Source organism: Aptenodytes patagonicus, chromosome 5, assembly GCF_965638725.1.
Source record: "Aptenodytes patagonicus chromosome 5, bAptPat1.pri.cur, whole genome shotgun sequence".
NCBI lineage: Eukaryota > Metazoa > Chordata > Aves > Sphenisciformes > Spheniscidae > Aptenodytes > Aptenodytes patagonicus.
In genome coordinates, this window is record NC_134953.1 from 38016125 (window position 1) to 38035370 (window position 19246).

At 42.3% G+C, this 19246-nt stretch overlaps 1 protein-coding gene across 1 annotated transcript; it reads left to right on the top strand.

Moving 5' to 3' along the window:
* Positions 1–18678, top strand: TSPAN15 (tetraspanin 15). Its single transcript, XM_076339406.1, has 8 exons — positions 1–118; positions 5491–5676; positions 7925–7999; positions 10420–10515; positions 12075–12191; positions 15712–15759; positions 17134–17250; positions 17726–18678. The coding sequence occupies exons 1-8, from the start codon at positions 23–25 to the stop codon at positions 17876–17878; spliced, it is 888 nt and encodes a 295-aa protein (XP_076195521.1). The 5' UTR covers positions 1–22; the 3' UTR covers positions 17879–18678.
* Positions 18679–19246: the final 568 nt, after the last annotated feature.

Here is a 19246-nt window from a genome sequence, read left to right on the forward strand (position 1 = left end):
GCAGGTGCTGCGGGGCGGGAGGATGGCGGCGGGGGACGCGGAGCAAGTGCGGTACTGCGGGCGGCTCCCCTACCTCTGCCTCAAGCTCACCCTCATCACCTACTCCACCACCTTCTGGGTGAGGGCGGCGGCTGCCCCACGCGTGGGCTGCGCGGTGGGGCGGCGGACGGAGAGCGGCGGCGCTCCCCCAGCCTGCGGCCGCGCATCGGCGGTCCCGGGGGCGCGCGTGGGGCGTGGGGTCCCGTACTTGACTCCCGCGGCGAGCGCCGCGTCTTCCCGGGAAGCGGGGTCCCTCCTGCGCCAGGCAGCGGGGTTTTGCAATAATTAATGCTTCCGCTGCTCAGCCGGCGGCTGGCCCACCTGTGCCTGTGCGTGTAGCTCCCTGGCCTTCCCGAGGGACCGACAAACTGGTTTTGGCGGATGGGGACTTGTAGGGGTTGAAAGTTTGGCAGATAAAATCATCTACGCGTGTATTAAGATATACCCTTTTTCCCCCTAGGGGAGCTGGGTAAATAAAGCCTTTGCCCTACAGAGTCGGTCGTCGGTGTATAGGATAATTCCTTTTCTGAGTGGCGGCTAGATGATACTGTGAAGCGTTAAAACAAAGGCGTGTACACTTGCTGTCCTCAACCAGGCGCCAGGTAAAACCCACGTGCTGTCTCCTGAAAGTGGTAAAGTCCCAGCCGGTGGGTCCAGCCTGTTACCGCTGACTTCTCGAACGTGGCAAATTCGCCCTGGCCAGGCACCCCCCGGGCTGGAAGGAGCCGTCGGGGCTCGTTGTAAGGACCGTGGTTTTAAAAGGTGCTTTTTCAGGCTCCGGGACGCGGGGGCTGATGCTGTCTGGCTGTGCTGGTTCCAGGCTGTACTGATGTACGAGATGCTTAGGCGGGGTTTCTTTCTGGCTCTTTCAGTTTAAACGCCACTTAAGCTCTTGTTTTGCTGCTCTGTGTTTCTGTGGTAGTAGACGCGGTATTTACAAGGTGGGAGCGTAAAGCTTGTGGCGTGTTGTGTGGGAGAAGAGGTTTAGATCCACCAGGTCTGATAGTAGGTGTTTGATTAAAGCTACGATTTAAGGATGAACAAACATTGAAATGCAAAGTGTTTGGGTGTAATTCAGACTTTTTGGGATCCTGGATATCTTTTGTCTTTCTTAGCAAACAAACCAACCAAGGAAAACCCTTGGTTTAAGACTCCCGAAGTTTCCTGCGTTACTCTACAGCAGTTACTCTGCAGGTGCGATTTTTGGAAAGGGGAGATTTATTGCATTATTTCTCAAACCCTTTTTTTGCAGCGTGTCCTTCATGAAGGATCGTGTGCGTTGTCTGCTCCACATTTTCCATTGGCAGCAAGAGCTGTCGCTGGTGGGATGTAAAAATTAATCTGGTAGCAGAAAAAGGGTCCCTCTGAAACATTTCTCCGAGTGTCCATGGAAGACAAAGCTTCTTTCAAGCAGCCTGGGGATTTTATTTACTCTTTGCAGTTGCTTGCTCTGGATTTTCAGTGCTCTGCCCTTGTTTATAACCAAGCGCTTTCATTTGACAGCTCTGCTGGGGAGATGGTTTGCTAATGGAGAGAGGGCGGCAGGCGCGACGGGGGCTGCGGGAAGGGGAAGGATGGGGGCTGACGGCATTTGCTCTCGGGAGCGCTGGCGCTGGGCAGTGTGCTCCCAGCATTCAGGCCAAACACGCGCCGTATTGTGTGAGGTAGGGCGCGTGGGTTTCTCTCTCAAAATTTTCTTTTATTCTAGCGTGGTGAAGTAGATCTCACTAGCTGTAAATATCAGCGGGCTGGTTCTTTTTTCAGCTGTGTTAGTCTTACTGACTTTTTTTTTTTTTTTTTAAATTGGTGTAAGTGGGAGTAAAGTTTGGCTGTGGTGTATTGGCTTGCTTAAATTTTGGGTGATTTGTGTTCTTTTGCTGCTTTTCGGGGCTTTGACGTACGGGATGCTGAGGCCATTTGGTTTCCTCCCTGCTTTTGCTGTTCCTCTGGTACATTTGTGAGTGATGAACACGTGGATTCGAGTCCCTAGGATTGCTTAAAATCACCAGGAACTAAATATCGGCCTTATCCAAAAGCAGAAAGGAAATTAAAGCATGGCTGGGGTTTCCCGAGGGGATGTTTGCTACGGGCCCTATCGCTGCTGTGTCTTCCCATGTCACCCAGGGCTTTTTTAAAAACCAGTCATCACTGTAACTTTTTCAGGCAAGTGTTTTGCTGGTGAACGAGGCTGTAATGTAATTTTTCTCGCCTGGCTGAAACAACATCCAGCATTTTAAACAGAAGGTGCTGTTGTTGAGCGGGCACTTCATTTAAGAATAAGTATTGTAAATACAGGGTTAAAACCGCTGCTTATAAATAAATGCTTTTCCTTTCTCTTGGGAAAGCAACTTCTGTGCGTGCAAAAGCCCCAGAGAAAGTCCCTGCTATTTGCTGGTGGATACTCATTTAATGCAAGTCAAGGCCAGTTAATTTTTCCTGCGGACACAGTGTGAATTGCTGAATTGGGAGCTGTTGTGAAGGATGCAGGATGTAAACAGTATGTATATTTGTGGGCTACCTACGTAAAAGTTGCGTTTCCACCCCTGGTCACAGGAAGGGAGAGCACAGTCTCTGAGAAGAGACATGGGTGGGATGATTGCTGAGTTAGCACATCTGCTTGGTGTAAATAATTGCTACTATTGGTTTGACCAGATTAAAGGTTTAAAAGACTTTTATTAAATCCTTAAAGAAATAGAAGATAATAAAAGTATAAATCCTGCTTGTAAGGAATGAGGAGGGCTTTTCCCCCCCATAATAGTTTTTTATGCTTCAAAACCTGTATAAAACTTGGAGCGCGTGTGTGTGTCTACTGTACGATAGGTTGATCTGAGTTTTTTATTCGTTAGCTGGTGCTTTTCCCCTGGCACAGCAGCGGTGCTGCTGAGGGCGGCGTGAAGCCTTCCCGCCTCCCTGCGGCACATGCCCTCTGCATGCCACGGTTTGCAGAACTGTTAATTTAGGATTGCTCGAGGGAGTTTTATTACAGGGGTATTTTGTAGTCCTCTTCTTGGGGAGTGTCAAAATTTTAATGTCTGGTATCCTGAAGCCTTCCAGAGCAGGCGGCTTGGTGCACTTCTAGAAGAGAGCAGCGGAGTGGGGAGAAGCTCCCTGTTTAATCCCCTGTGGGTCACGAGATAGCTTTAATGCTGTAATTTGTCTGGGATGTGATATCGGCCACCTTGGTCCTTGGGGCCAAGCTGGTTTTGGAAAACGAAAAGCAGGACTGAAGTTTCTTGTACGCTTAAAATGCTAGAAGTAGCCTTGGAGGGTGTGTGAGCAAAATGCAGATGGAAGGGGATGAAGATACATATGTATATAAATATCTCTATATGTGTCTATATATCTTAAGCTCTTAAAGTGGGAATGCATCTTGTATTTCTACTCACAGGCATCTTTGAATCTTTAAAACTAAAGACCACCTTAAATTGAATGTTTTGATGAGAAAACTATGGCCAAGACAGACATTTCAGTAAATGTTCTAGTCTTGAAACAACACACTTCTGAAATTCAGATCATCTCCATCAAGCTTTAATCCCTGTGTTTTATGTCCAATGGTTTGTTTGTTTTTTTACAATCTTCTAAACAAAGAATCTACCAGGCAAATGTTGAGTTTGTTAACGGTGCTTTAGGGTTTGCAGGATAGACTGTCTTTAAGTTGTGTTATCTGTTGCGTTCCAAGCAGGGTAAATGCGGTCCAGACACAAAGGTATCAGGTTTTTAGGTTTTGGGTTGGTTTGTTTGTTGTTTTTTAAATAATAATAATACTAGAACTCCTGAATCACATACACGTGTACAGTCACCAATTTTATATTTTGTAATTGTTTTGTATGGTTCTGAAACTCTTTCCTGGATTGTTATATCTGTGTTTAAAAATTTCAAACTGATCTGTTTATGTTGTCTTCTGCTTGAAAAGTGATTTATATGTTATTACTCAAATCATTGAATTTTTTAAAAAGCAAAGCTAACGCTACAAATTGACCATTTAGTAATAAAAAGAACTAATTACAGTTTTACAGTAGAAGCATATAAATGGTAAATTTGGGTACCTGTTATTTGTCCACCATGTTTTCTCTTCTGCCTTCCATATTCAGTACAATCTCTGAATTTGTCAGAGGGAGAGTTACTCTCTGAATTTGGTCATGTAAAATTTTAAGTTGCTTTTTAAATAGCTTCGGTATATTTATTTTTATGGGTGAACCCTTCTAAGATTTTCCCTTTTTAAATGACAACTTGGTGGCATTCCTCACGTAACGTCCTTTGGGTTTTTTATTCTTACCTGTAGAAAATCAAGAATTTCCAGGAAGTTATTTATTTTAAGATATCCCATAAGTAAAAAAAAAAATATTTCAACTGTTGGGCTCACGATCTTGCAACTAAGTACGTTGTGTGTCTGTGTAGACCTTTGTGTGGGACATACCATGTGAGATCAAAAAGCTTCGTATATTTAAGAAACGTGCTCTCCTCGCCGTTGGTGTGCAGGGAGCAGACTTGGGGTTATTGCCGAAATGTTGGGTCAGAAAAGGGTTATGCTATTTATCAGATTGCCAAAATCATTGATTTGAATCTGGGCTCTTCCCTGAGGATGTGCCTGGCTGTTGGAGTTGGCAGTAAAGTTTTTCCACTGCAATTTTCATGATTAAGTGTTGTGGGCTTCCCCCCCCCCCCCCCCCCCCTTTCTCAAATTCAGTATAATTCAAAGCAACTTGCAGCACGCTGTAGGTTTAATACCAAATGATTTTGACTTAGCTGTAATTATTTTGATTGAAATACCGTTACCGTGTTAAATGAAATGCATCGCTTCTTGCTTCGCTTGTCAGCTTTATCTGGTAGTGCTCAAGAAAGTGGCATAATTTCAAACTTGCAGGGTTTTTTTGTTTGTTTGTTTGTTTGTTTTTTAATCTGGTGCATTTCCCCCAATGGCAGGAGGAGTGGAGGTATAGGATACACCTGGCCATATTTACTGAGCCTAAATACAATAGGAGCTGATAGGAAGAGACATACAAGCTGTTGGTTGCAGACTGGTTTAGAAATTGTGTTGTTAGGGGCATATATACATACACACACAGAGAGGGAAGGACGGACAGACACGCAAAAGAGGAATATTAATGCCAAGGCATTTGCTAGCGTATGTAATATATGTGATCTCAGATGAGTAATAAATTACATTTCAACCAGTGACATATGTTTCAATTTGTTTAACTTCCAGAATGTTAAAACATTATTAAATATATTTTTGAAATGAATGAATCTTGTTTTTTTCCTAACTCGGCTTTTTTCTGCTTTAGTCTTTGAGGTGTTTTTTTTTTACCCATACGTCTGATTTGAGTGTTTCATTGTTTATAATTAATTCTGAAGTGAGTAGTCACAGGTTCACGTGTACTCACAAAACATCATCTCTCTGTTTATTGGGAGAAAGAGTAACACTTGTGCTCTTCTCTTTTTCTGTTCCAGGTGATTGGAGCCCTTGTCCTCGCGGTTGGGATTTATGCAGAAGTTGAAAGACAGAAGTACAAAACTCTAGAAAGTGCCTTTCTAGCCCCAGCAATTATTTTAATACTTTTGGGCATTATAATGTTCCTCGTATCTTTTGTGGGTGTACTGGCTTCTTTAAGAGATAATTTATGCCTTCTTCAAGCCGTAAGTGTTCGTTTTTTTATTCTTAATTTTTAAGGCTCATTGCTCTTGCTTTTCAGTGTCACCTGAATTCAAACCCATAACTATGTCTGCATTGAAAAATATTTTTAAAAAGTTGCTTTTTTGCTTTTAATTAAATCTGAAACTGCTCTATGGCAGTGGTCCCCTAACCGTGGTCTGTGGATGTCCCTCCATCAGGGAGCAGCAGTATTTCGTCTTGCCAGCGACAGGATAGGCGAGGGTCAGAGCCCGGCGCTGAGAAAGCTAGCTTTCCAATAGTTAAGGGCTTTATGGAAAACAACCAGGAATGTGAATTATTATCAGCCGGCGTGGATCTTGTGCAAACTCAGCTGTTGACATACCATTTGACGCTAAGCCTGGCACCACAGTGCCTGCTTTTTCTCTGGTCTGGCCATAGCATAGGCACATGCCCTGCTTAGGGGAACAGTGTTGGAGAAGAAGAAATAGTGCTGCCCCTCGGCCGAAGGAAAAGGCGAAAGCTGGCTGCAGCTTCCCCCGTCAGTACAGGGGGATTTCCTAAAGCTGTGAACCTGCTTGATGGGACGTTAAGTGCAGAGATGAGCTGCAGTCTCTTACGGTTCACTTCTCGTTTCAACCCGGAGGAAGCCGCTAGAGAAAGAAACCCCAGGTCGGGCTGTCGTCCGTCAGGCTGGCGGTGGCTGGAGTCTGTCTGCCTTTGGCTGGGGAGTGGAGTATAGGGGGGCAGATGGAGAGAGGTGTGTTACGACGTTAGCTGTATAGCACCGCAGGGCTTTGAGAGAAGGGCCCTAAGGGGGAAACGAAAGGGGCACAGGTTTTCTGTCCAGTGTCTCTGAAAGGGGAAGTTTTAGGGAAATTCCTGTATAATGCTGTGGTTGCAGATGGAAGTTGCACATATGACTAATAAACAGGAAAGCGCGAAAACATAATTTTCACCTTCACGTCAGTTCAATGTAAAGAAATGGTAAATACGTGGTATGTTACATAGGCCAAAGCAAGAGGTAACTGTGGATTCTTAAATTAGGCTGGAATTTTACTGAGAGTCTGTCCTTAGGCGGTGGTGGCTTCTTTCACTCTGAGCATGGTGGTGTGTCCTCGTCTGATGCCGAGACGACATTTTCTGTTCCTGTTGTGGTAGCAAACCCGGTAGGGTATTTAAACGAAGAAAGTCCCTGATGTCTGCTTCTCAGGCTGATTCCAGATTTAGCAGGAGAAAAGAGATCTGTCTGGTGAGTTTGTGACACTGATACTGGGTACTGAAAGCACAGAAATTAAACGAGCTTTCGGGTCAGGGCATTAGAGATTATTTTCAGATGAGAGATCCTAAAACTTCTTTCCTGACAAAGTTCACCATTAAGAAGCAGACCTAAATTCGTGTAACAGCCATCTTTTATACCTAAACAATCCTTTGGGTTGGAAAAACATTTCAAGGACTGGCACGTCACAGCTATCTCATGGTGTTGCTATGGATTTCTTCATCATATTCATATTTTGCAGGCGCTTTGATAAGTAGTCACAGATGCGTATGTTGTGGTTGTGTGTGAGTGAGCACATATATATATATATATATATATATATATATATACACACACACAGAGATGAATAAATAAATTGAGAGCGAGCAGGTATAATTTTTCTTACCGCTGAGCATAGTAAGTGCCCTGTTAGTGCCCATCATGCAGCCTCTGCGCTCAGCTGGCTCAGTGATGTAGTACTGCTCAGTTCCCTCTTCTGAAGCAACACACTAAAAGGTACCAAGCCCAGAATTTTGCTTTGATTTAACACTGGCAATTTAGTAGAAGGTGGCTTGGATTATCTTAAAGCACTGCTTTACCCAAGAAATGAAAGCTAACAGGTAAGTACTGTTTTTGTAGGAAGCATAAAAACATAAAGTTCGGTGTGGTTTGTAGCAGTCCATTAATACGCTTCTCTGGGATGCTGTTATGGAGAGAAGTATCTTGGCATGGTAAATGCATCTATTGGTTTTGAGGCCATTCAAAGCAGAAAAATAATGTGTTTGCCAATTGGGCAAAATCCAGAATGACTCAAGTGAGGAAAAAAGGCTTTCTTGTGACATGAACAGTTTTATAAGAACAAAACCATAATTTTTTATCTTTCTTGAAAATGACATCTCATATGCAGAAAACCAAGTATGTTGGCAATTGAATGTTACAGACTTAAGGACGCTAATTGAAAGAGTAATTGGGGTTTGTTCTGTTTAAGGACTCGCTTGCAATTATTTTTTCTGCAGTTCATGTACATTCTTGGTATCTGCTTGCTGATTGAGCTGACTGGTGGAGTGGTGGCTCTGATCTTCAGAAACCAGGTGAGCCGCTTGCGTTTAGGTTTTGATCACCAAGAACGTTACTTACAATCCATGATGTTACAGCTATGCTACTGAGCAAATAAAAGGCATTAAAATTGTCACCTGAGCACTAATTGATGGAAGTCTGAAGGCAAGTCCAGACTTTTCAGGGCCTTTCAGGTTCGGGGATGGGTGGGATTGGCCACCTGTTCTGGAGACGGATTCCGGATTAAAGAACTTGGAGAAAATCTGGTAACTAAGAATGCGCAATACAGGCAAAACGAGTTTCTAGCTCTTCATGTATTACAAAGTGCTTTCTTCTCGTTTGCCTTCTGGGTCTCAGATGGCTGATTTGGAAAGTTTCCAGCTGGATTTGGAGACTTTGTTATTTTTTTAGTGGCCAAAATGTTTTACCATATGTAAGGGACAGCTCTTCCCTGCCCACATCCATAAGCAACATAACTAATTTCCGTAGGAGACCCCATCGTTTACAAGCATGCTATAATTATATAAAAACCTTAATTTTTCTAAATGGAAAGCAGCAGACTTTTTTTTTTTTTGTGTTAGAAATGTTTTAAAACATAAATGTGTTCACCATGGCAAGTACTACATTTCTGTGCTTTGATTTTATTCTTTCAAATCTGGAAAAATATGAGCATTAAAAGGAGATGCTGAATAATAAGACCTCTTCCCTCCCCACCCCAGTCCTACCAATCTCACTTCCACAAAAAGAAGTCATACGTACTATGTGACATATGTTATTTAAAAAAAAAAAAGCTTTAAAAAATATTTTTTTAAAAATACTGTCATTGTTATTTTGAAGCAGTATTATGTTCTCTCTAGCTAATGTCTTCTTACTCCGTGCCCAACCGGAGTTGTGAACTTGATTTGAGAGCAGAGGATGAGTTACATTCGTTTCTAAGAGCTGTCGTTAGCTGTTGCTGTAGCCTTGCGCCTTGGCCCCGCGCAAGGGGGGGTTGTGGTGGGAGCGCCACACAGGGAGCGGATCAGCCAGCCCGGTGTAGGAGTGTGGGCATCATGGGATGCAGAGAATTTGGTTGACAGAAAAATAAGTAAATGCCAAAGATGGTATTTGCTGAGAGGGAGAGGAAGAATTGCTGTTGACTTTCGGACAAAGAAAATGTATTGTTGGGGGTTTTTGTGCAGTAAGCGTTTTCCCGACACGTGTATTGGGTGTCTGAGCAGGACAGCTACACTCAGGGACAGGTTTCTTTGCTTGTTTTATGAGGTTAATGGAGAAGTTCAGGTTAGTATGGGGAGGAGAAGGAAGTATTTAATAAAAGCTTAGGGTAATAGCCTCTATTTAAATGCTGATTGGTTTGCACATCTCATTGTTTTTTTCCATTTCTTTCTCTGTTTCCTTCTCAAATCTGTTGAGTCTAAGTGAGGTGAAACAGGCAGCATGAGAGTAGTTGGTATTTGCTGCTGTTTGTTCTTGGCCAGTTAGGATAGTCCTGCAGAAAAATCCCTTCTTATTTCTAATCATTGATGTGATAATCATTTTTGTTCTGTTTTGTTTTTAAATGTTGCAGTTTGTAATACTGAGAAAATGAGTAGGTGTATTTCAGGTTTCTTTCTGACATGCAAGGATTTAGCTTTGATCATTTTAGCAGCTGCCTTGAAAGGAAAGTTGTTACATTCTAGTTATGTTTAGTCTCAATTTTTGCTATGCTATGATGGTGCTGGATGTTGAAAACATTTTTTTTTTTTCCCCCGTCATCATCTGAACTTTGAAAGTGTTTTGTTGATTTAATTTCTAATATGCCAAGCTGAGGAGATACTGTTTTATATCTGCCACTGCTCCACTGCCATATTTCTCAAAACCATGACTATAAAACATACAGATATGAGATCTTTTCCACTTTTTTTCTGCTTAAGGTGGAATAAAGCTCATTATCTGGCTATTATGGATTTCTTGGAAAATAAAATGGTGAAAATAAAATTCATGGAAGATGGTGAGCAGGGAGACATGGCTCTTGGCACCATGGTCTGCACCACTCCCTGGGCGACAAGACCCACCACCCAAACCTGCCATTCTGTCACCCACAAGATGCCGGGGATCCCCAGTGCCCAGTGGGAAGGATCCTGCCTTCCCATTCTCAGCCTGGAGGACAATGAGACCATCTCTGGTAGACGCTTGGAGAGTCTCAGAGAAGCAGCACCTCGCTAGAGAGGTGTTGCACTGTTAGCACTTCTCAGCACAAAACCAGCAGCGAGGCTGCTTCCTTAAAAGAGAACGGATGGTCAGTCCGTGCAGGACTGTGCTATGATTCATTTTTAACTGGTATTTGGTTTTTTTATTAAAAGAAGAAGAAAAAAAAAGCCTTTCCTCTTGTGCTCATCAATTACACTTGTCACTTTAACCTGTTCTTTTAATTTTGTTTCAGCGTTTTGAATCTTGTTTTACTTCTGCCTTCTAGACAATCAACTTTTTGAATGATAATATAAGAAGAGGAATTGAGAATTACTATGATGACTTAGACTTCAAGAACATCATGGATTCTGTACAAAAGCAGGTTTGTTTGGGTTTGTGTTTTTTTTTTTGTCTGGGACTACTTCAGTGCCGAGGTGTGGTAGGTCCTTGGCAACAGCTTTGAGTTTTTCCAGTGATGTGATACTCAAATTCTTACTGACAAGGGGGATGAGATCTCATGCATCATCTGTTACGGCGTTGCTTCGGGCAGGGCTCCTCCAGCATCCTAGCTGGCATTTGAAGCCCCCTAAATCACTGCAAGAAGCAGGGACAAAATGCAGCTTTTGCCTTGGTAGGCGTGATTTGGATGCTCAAGGCCAGATCCTGCAAACATTTAGGCTTATACGAGCCCCACAGCTGGATTCAGACAAATTCAGCCTAAATTCCACCCAAGTTCTTACCCGAAGTGTTTCTGCTGGCTGGTCCAAGACATTCAAAAGCATCTTGTTAACAGGAGGCACCACACAAAGAGAAATCAGGTGGCAATTAGGCTGTTTGAACCTGGGCTGTTGTATTTTCACTCGAGGGCACATGGCAAGCTCTTTAACAAGGTGGTTATTCAAAAGAAGCATATATACCTGTAATTAAAATTCAGAAATTGTGTTGAGCCCGGCTGAGCATTACTTAATGGCATGTGTAGTTGACTCACAGCCTCTTTTTTTTTTTTTTTTTTAAGGCTGGTGTGTTGAAATGTTTATTGGATTATTGAAGAGTTCTGCCATACAGTTCAGAGACTATAGAAGAAGCAGAAAATGTTCAGAAATGCGATGTCAGGGCCCACGTGATGACAGTGCCCATGCCAAATAATGATTAAAAAAGAAAAAATTAACTTGGGAAGTGATATGTATATTTTATGACATTGTTATGGAGATGGCAGCCTGCTTTGAAAAACAGAGTTAGCATGGAAAGTCTGTCAAAAGCCAACCATCCTGAGGAAATTTTGTCATTAGACTTCATAATGCTTTAAAGTTTCCATGCGCTGCCCATAATTATGTGCATGTACAGCGAATATACATTTTAGTGATTAAATAAACTGCTGCTTTTCCCTGTTTAAAATGTAAAACGAATATTTGTACTAAGTCAGTGTAAACTTACAGTATTTGTTTGCCAGATCTCAGTTCTACTAAATCACACCCAAAATGTTTTGGTGAGACTTTTTTTTAATGCCTTATAGCAACACTTTCGTCTTTTAGACTCATTTAGAAATGTAGTTGCAATCCTTAAAAAAAAAAAAAAAATTGAAGTATATTACAGCTCGAGATGGAGTGAATGTAAAAACATTGCTTAATGATGTCCAGACCTGAAAAGATTATTTTTCAACTCGGAAAAGATGGGAGGTGGAACTTAGCACCGAGTACTTTGCTCTGGCACCCTGGGTAGTAGCTCGATGAGTGACAAAGGAACGCTACCTATATCTTTAATTCTTTTCAGTTGTATCTATCATATACATTCATATGTGCCTTGCTGATAAAATGACAGAATTGCTGGGTAGCTCAGTGCTCTTAAAATTGCTTTATTCTTACTTTGTTTTCTAGTTGTTAGAAGAGTTTCTGTTGAGATACGAAATTTTTTTTCCTTTGCCTTTTGTGTCGTTTTTTCCAGTTTAAGTGCTGTGGTGGGGAAGATTATAAAGATTGGTCACAAAACGTGTACCATAACTGTGCGGCGCCAGGACCACTGGCCTGTGGGGTGCCGTACACTTGCTGCGTCACAAATAAGGTAAGTCCAAGTCCCGGCTTCTTGGCATCGCTGCTCTCTGCGAGGTCGCCGGCATTTGCTTGGAAAGGTACCTTACTTTAGAAAGTCTGGGGGAAGAAGCGAAGGAAAATGGGTCCCTCCTGAAAACGGGAGCTATGGATCTGTGGGTCTTGACAGCTTGAAAAGGAGAAAATAATGAATTAGACGTGTTGGCTCTGGTCCATGTTACTGTCCCACTACGCAGTCCTAGAAACGCAGAAGGGATCTTGGGAGCTCCTCTAACCTCATGGCTCGCCTGGACCAGGGCTGCTTAAAATTAAGTTTTGCTGGTGTTTTCCCCAAGGTTTGCTGCTCCAGCTTTGCCAGGAAGCCTGGGCCCCAATTGTTTCTGTGGGTGGGGGTTGGAGTGATGTGCACCAGCTGCTGCATGAATTAAAACCCAAACAGAATGATCCCGTCATCCAGAAAAAGCCAGAAATGTGGGCAAATGACCTTAGGGTCAGTGCATCCTTGTGGGTGCAGGTCTAGACTGCAGCTGCTGCTCTACCGTAACCCATCCTTGAAAACTGCCCGCCTTGCCACCTTGTAAAATCCTCCCTGGAAGGACACCCTGTTGGCTGGAGTCTGGACCAGTTTCTCAGTCTACGATGAACTGGTATTAACTGGTGCTGGCAGCACTAGGAGCAGGCGTTAAGTTCCATATAAATGGACCTTGTGTTTTATATAAATTTTAGCAGTTTTAATTCATCGTTCTTCATTTGAGGGATGGATGTAATGCTGAATTTGATAAAGAACTATTCCTCAACTTAAAACCAGTATGGGCAATCCCTGCCTCACTGGGTTTTGGTCTTTGGTCTGAACATAAGACAGAGAAGTTGAGTATGTGTAAGTGCAGACGGAGTAGAGCTCATGATGGATAGCCTACTGGTGCCTGTTATGTGCTGCCCTTTCAAGGTCTGCCTTACGGATGGGTGTTTAATTAAAAAAAAAAAAAAAAAAAAGGAAAAAAATGTAATAATTGTGCTAGTAATCCTGCTGGCTGTTGCTGAGAAATGTGTATAAGGTGAAGGTGGTTATTACATATGCTTACACATTTTTTGTGTATGAGAAGGAGTCTGTTTAAAGCTGTGCTGAGCTTTGATTTATTCTCAGAAACCAAAGCTAAACAGTTATGTTTTAAGTCTTAGATGTTTGAGAATAAGCGAGCCGTGTATATGAAAATAATATGTGCTGATCCACAGCAGCACGGAGCAGACGAGCTCAGGATTTTGCCCTCAGCTGATGGCAGAGGAAGATAGAGCTGGCTAGTAAAGAGCAATCTGGCTTTTTATGGGTCATTCAAAATACTGCTTGTTTTTCTGTATCTCTCATTTCTCTGTTGAAGTCTTGCTTTAAAAGGTTAGTCCATGTGTGTGGAAATACAGCAGTACTGTGAAGGCGAAGCGCTGCAATAACCAGTGACTAATAACGCTAGGTGCCTTTTCAGCCGTGGCACAAATAATCAAACACATTGAGGATTTCAAATGCAACCTGTCTGGCAGGAAAGCACTAAAATAAGAACTTCTCCGAGGAAAACAGGGAGTATATTCTCCATGTGCTTCATTGGCAACTGGGAAGGTGGGGCTGAGACTACTTGCAGCCTAAAGGTAGCCTGCGAAGTATTAAGCTCAGTGAAGTTAATTGCAAGGTGGAGAGAAGCCCCAAAATAACAAGCAACCTTCTTATTTAAGGGTAGGCTGTTCAGCAAGACGCTGCAGTACGTTAGGGCTTGTGGCTTTGCCACCCCGGGATGCCATCGATGTGCCTTGTAAAGTCCAAGCGGCGTGGACGCATATTAGGCAGGATGACCCTAGCACGTGGCTGTATGGCTGGCTGCCTTAAGAAAAAAAAAAAAACCAACCAGAAGATGCATACCTCTTCTATTTTTGACAAATGCTTCCAAATACAGGCTGGTTTCTGTCCTGGAAAACTACAGATATGGTTTGTGATTACTCATTCACTTTGTAGTCATGGAAAACTCCCCTTAATGTTGGAGGTTGGATTCTGATCCTCTTAAAAAGCCCTGTGCTAAGACGAGCCAGGCTCATGCTGGGGGGGACTCTGAAGGGACTATTTTCAAGTCAAAGTATTTATTAAAGACTTACACTAGTGTAGCAGATAAAAATTAGTCCCCAAGTGCCTATAAACCTCTGTTTCTAACGCATTTCTCTCTGTTGTGTATGTTTTCTTGTGCCATGGTGTCCTGTTAGCAAATCCTGTGTTTAAAATTAAACGATGTGACTCTGCTCTGGTTGTCACATGTTTTGCGGATGTCCACGTGTTTGTTTGTTAGGCTTAAGCATTTTGTAAATGTGAAATCACTCACAGCAGACGCAGCAACACGCTGATGCCTAGTATTGCAAACCTTGACTTCCAAGGTATTTATTACCTGTGGTTGACAGATGGGTAGTCCTCACGTTTTCGCAACAGACCTGTGAAATAGTCAGAGTTCTTTTTTTAGGAACGCGCTGAACCTTGTTTGTCAGATACTTGCGTGTTCAAGGTGAGAGCCTGTTTTTTTGGGATCTTAAAAAACTTGAGCCTGGCTGGTGTTTCTGCCATTTTGTAATATCCAGCTTCCTTCCATCTTTTGCAAACATCCCTCTTCCTTCTTGGGGAGGTGACCTGGGAACCTCAGCCTACCGCTCTGAGGGCACCAGCATTTAGAAATCTCATCTCTATATCTTGTCTTAATTTTGAGGGAGGGCATATCAATACGGTAGAGTTTGCTCTGCCTTATTTCCCTCATTTGTGTATTCTCATTTTCCTCCGTGTCTTTGGTTTTGTACATTGCTTCCTTTGATGCCAGTGGGCTTTACGTTGGCTGATTTGTAAGTGAAGGACAGTATTTTCATGTTAGCTTTGCCAGGCCAGGTAGAGCTTCGGGATGCAAGCAAAATATGAAATGGCTATAGAAAATGCGTTAGTAATCTGTGATGAATGCAAGCATTCAGTCTTTTTTAAAATATATGAATTTTATATTCATATATATGATATATAAAAACATATTATAATAAATTTGGTCTTGTAAAATGTTCATGTAAGCATACATAGTATTGGACGTTATTTGGGGTTTAGATAATTCTGAGCTTAAATTTCTCATCGTGGTGGCATGATGGACATGTTAACCCCTGGTTTTCTTAATAAGATGTGTTAAGTTATTAAGGCCTTAAAATTAAAACCAGCTGTTTGTTCTGTGGAAACAGCTGTGGCTTACAGCTCTGTTGTAGCTAGCTTTGGTTTCTGATGCCACGCTGGTTTTGCTGGATAGATACAGTTCAAATGTCTTGTGTCGTGACACACTGGCAATACTGACTTCTCTAAAATCATGTAGAGCTCTATCTAAATCTGACCCTGGGGCTGCTGGAAGAAACCAGTGTTGGGCTGGGAAATAACCCTGTTGTTGCTTTTATATGAGCTGGGTGAACACAAGAAGAGTAAAAACATTTTTTTTGTGATTTTTGTTTTCTGCTATAGTTTATATTTGTTGTTTTCTTTTCAGACAGACACTATCAACACTATGTGCGGATACAGAACCATTGACAAAGAGGTAACGTAACCAGTGTCCACCTTGTCGTGGCAAAGGGTGGTGCTTCTCTGCATTTTTTTGGTCAGTTATAAAATTGTCTTCTGCATACTTAAATCTACCAGACAGTGAAGTCAGCAATTATAATTATTTTATCTGGAATAACTTTCATATATTAAAAAAACTAATCTTGTTTGATTATGGTATCTTCCCTTCTTTGTGTCTTCCATGATTCCTTGTTTGACGTGCATGAAGCGCGTCTTCCCAAAGCTCATCCCCCTTATGCTAATTCCACAATTAATGCAAAGAAAACTGCTTTCATACTTTTAAGTAGTGACTTCAGTTGGGGAAAGCTTTTAATACTTAAAAGCCAAAGTTTCTCACTGAGTAAAATCAGTTTTGGTAAAGCCAACTTAGCTGTTTCTAAGTATTTTATATCCCAGTAGTGGGTGTTTTATTTTTAAGCCTGTAATAGTTATTCCTGGAAGAGGAGTGGGACTTCCCAGGTTGTGTTGGCAGCCCTCTCCTCCCTCCAGGAGCAGGATGGGGCCGCCTCCTTCTTCAGTCTTCCCTCTTGGGAATAGCCCCAGTGACTCCAGAGTAGAGACTGCCGGCTCAAGGCACTAATTGCAGAGTGATTAAGAAGGGAAATCAGTAATTGGATCTGCGGCGGGTTCTCCACTCCTAGCTTTGGAGTGCTGGTGCGGGGAGTTGGTCTGAAAAAGCCCCTTTCCCCAGCTGATTTGCGGCACTTGGCGCACAATGCCAGCTTCAGTTGTTGGTTTTTGGGATTACCGGTTATCTTTACATATGACCTGTCTTCATTTAGATTCATTGATTTATGGCTTAATCACCTAAACGCTCCAGCCTGGCTCTAGTGCCCAAAGCACTTAAGCATATGCTAAACTTTACTCCATTCATCTGCTTAGGACCCTTTGCAGCCTCAAGTGCTTTCTATATTATGGGTTGGGGTCATGGTGCAGCTTGCAGGACTGAATCTGAAATCCTCTTGTTCCTGCCCTTTTTAGAGTCTATTGCAAAGCACTTGGTCCGCAATTTATATTTTTCTACTGCTGTACTTTCAACTTGGAAGCAGAGATGAAAGCTAAAGAGAGACTTCTGTACTTTCCAAGTGGTCTAAAATGAGAATCGGATGCATTTCATTTAGAAAAGTAGTGGCAAGGAAAGACTTAAAAAAAAATAAAATAACTTGTTCAGGCATGGAGCAACCAAAAAACAGGTGGAAGAGTTAGTGATGAGATCTGTGTCAAATTCAGTGGGTTTAGAGAGATGGGAAGGAGGACCAAATTTGCCTCCTTGAAATTTGAATTATCATGTGTAACTGTATCATATGCCAGTGCAACTGCCTGTTTGAATGTCTGCTCTGTTATTTTGCAGCGCTTGAGTGTTCAGCATGTTATATATGTCCGTGGGTGCACGAATGCAGTGCTTATTTGGTTTTTGGACAACTACAGCATCATGGCCGGCGTGCTGCTCGGCATATTACTACCCCAGGTAAGAAGGGGCCAGTGCATTATCCATTAAAGGGAGTATCTGATTTGTTGCTGTGGTATGTGATATCCCATTTTACCATATTTAATTATAATTTTTTACTTAAATTTAACGTAACTGATAAGCTGAGGTGGCATTCCGGTATTTTAGTAGCATTACTGTGATATATTGCAGGGTTTGGTTGGTTAATTTGGTTTGCTTGGGGTTTTTTTGAGTCCTCTCCTCCCCCTAGCTGCGTCCACTAAGACTTTGCTCCAAGGCACAGGGGTGGTAATTAGCTGTATTAGCTCTTCACAAAAATAATCCATTTATACCCCTATATGCCAAGAAGAATAACAATGTGAGATTCTCTCTGTATATATACCGCATACCTGCCCATATATCTGGCATATGGATACATAATTTGTAAAAACTGCCGCAAGAAGCGTTAGATAAGCAGTATTTGATCTCTGACTAGAGATGCCCCTTCCTTTCACAGTTCCTGGGAGTGTTGTTATCCTTGCTTTACATAACTCGGGTGGAAGATATCATCACCGAGCACAAGCTGAGCGAAAGACTGTTTGAAGAAGCACAGCAGAGATCTGCCTCCGAGTTTGCTGGAGCCGGCTGCTGCATGTGTTACCCGGGGTGACTTTGGAAACCTCAAATATAGTTAAAAAAAAAAAGCAAATCCACCTGTTCTGGTTTGTGGTGGCTTCTGCGGCTATTACAGACTGCGGGTGTAATGAATCGGCCAGCAGACCGGCGGCGGGTTGGCAGCGTGCCGATACCGCCCTAGCCTCGTCGCTCTCGGTGTGTCTGCAACCAAAGACGTACCAGAAAGGCTCCGTGCTGCCGACGATGCTGCTGCGGTATCGCGATGCTGCTGGAAGGTGGATTGTGGATAACTAAATCTTTTTTTTGGTGATTACTGAGTGATACGCAGCCGGGAAAACTATTTTGGGAAGATTTGAAGGTAGATTTCTAGGAAGAGCCTTTGCGTCTTGGGATGTCATATTTAAATGTTTGTCCTTTCCAACTTTATTTTCTTACTTCTTACTCCTTCCAAAAAAGACTTCTTACTGATCTACATGGTGAATATTAAGTATGTGTTTAGTAAATTTTTTATGCTAATCTCAATCAATTTACTGACAATAATGGATGGGATGCTGAACACTTTCATCGCTCAGCCTTTTGTGCCTTTTAATAATGGGGCAGATGCCAATGTCGTATCAATCAGGTAATGCTTGATATATTTTTAATGCAATTTATTGCTGTCTGGCTTTTGTATAAACTTAGGGGATGTTTGAATCTTGTCTGTACTGTATTTTTCCCCTTTAGTAAATTAACTAGGTGATTTATTTTCTTTTTTTTTTGTAGTTCTGTATGTTGAGATGTTTCTAATTTTTATTCTTCTTGTCAAAATAAAAAAAAAAACTTTTTCTAAAAAAAGTGCAAAGATTAAAATGCTTCTTATTTTCTTACCTAAGTTAAGCCTGTCTGTCAGATGCAGAGTCAAAAGGCAGAAATACCTCGAGCTGTGATTCTGGTTTGGGCACCGACTTGCCTGGGGTTTTGGACAGAGTCACTGAAGGTCTGTGCCTTGTTTGCTTCTCTTAGTGACTTCTTGGGAAGTCACCGAGAGCTCAGGGGTTTTTGTTGTTGCTTTGTCCTGAGCATCTCTCTGCAGTCTTTCTGGCCCCAGCCAGGCTTGCAGGTGAAACGCACAACCTAATTACTGTGATGCTTCAAATAAACAAATTCAGGGTGAGAATAAAGCGGATTTGGCTTATATCCTGTCTTTGTGAATCTCTTCTTTTCTGACGCTCCACTAAGCCACACAGAGGAATATCTGATGTCATTCTCTCCTTGCTGCTTTTCTTCTGCTTTTTAAATTTCCTTTTCCTGGACGTGTTTTCTGCTTTCTTTAAAACTCAGTGTTTGCTGCTTAGCTCTCCGCCTTCACCAAGGATTTCTGAGGAAGCTTCATGCTTTTCCAGGAGCCAAAAAATGACTCATC

Coding starts and splice junctions, on each gene's coding strand:
- TSPAN15 (XM_076339406.1), top strand. CDS start 23: ATGGCGGCGGGGGACGCGGAGCAAGTGCGGTACTGCGGGCGGCTCCCC. Junction 8,000..10,419: donor CTCTGATCTTCAGAAACCAG/GTGAGCCGCTTG, acceptor TCTGCCTTCTAG/ACAATCAACTTTTTGAATGA. Junction 17,251..17,725: donor TCGGCATATTACTACCCCAG/GTAAGAAGGGGC, acceptor TTCCTTTCACAG/TTCCTGGGAGTGTTGTTATC.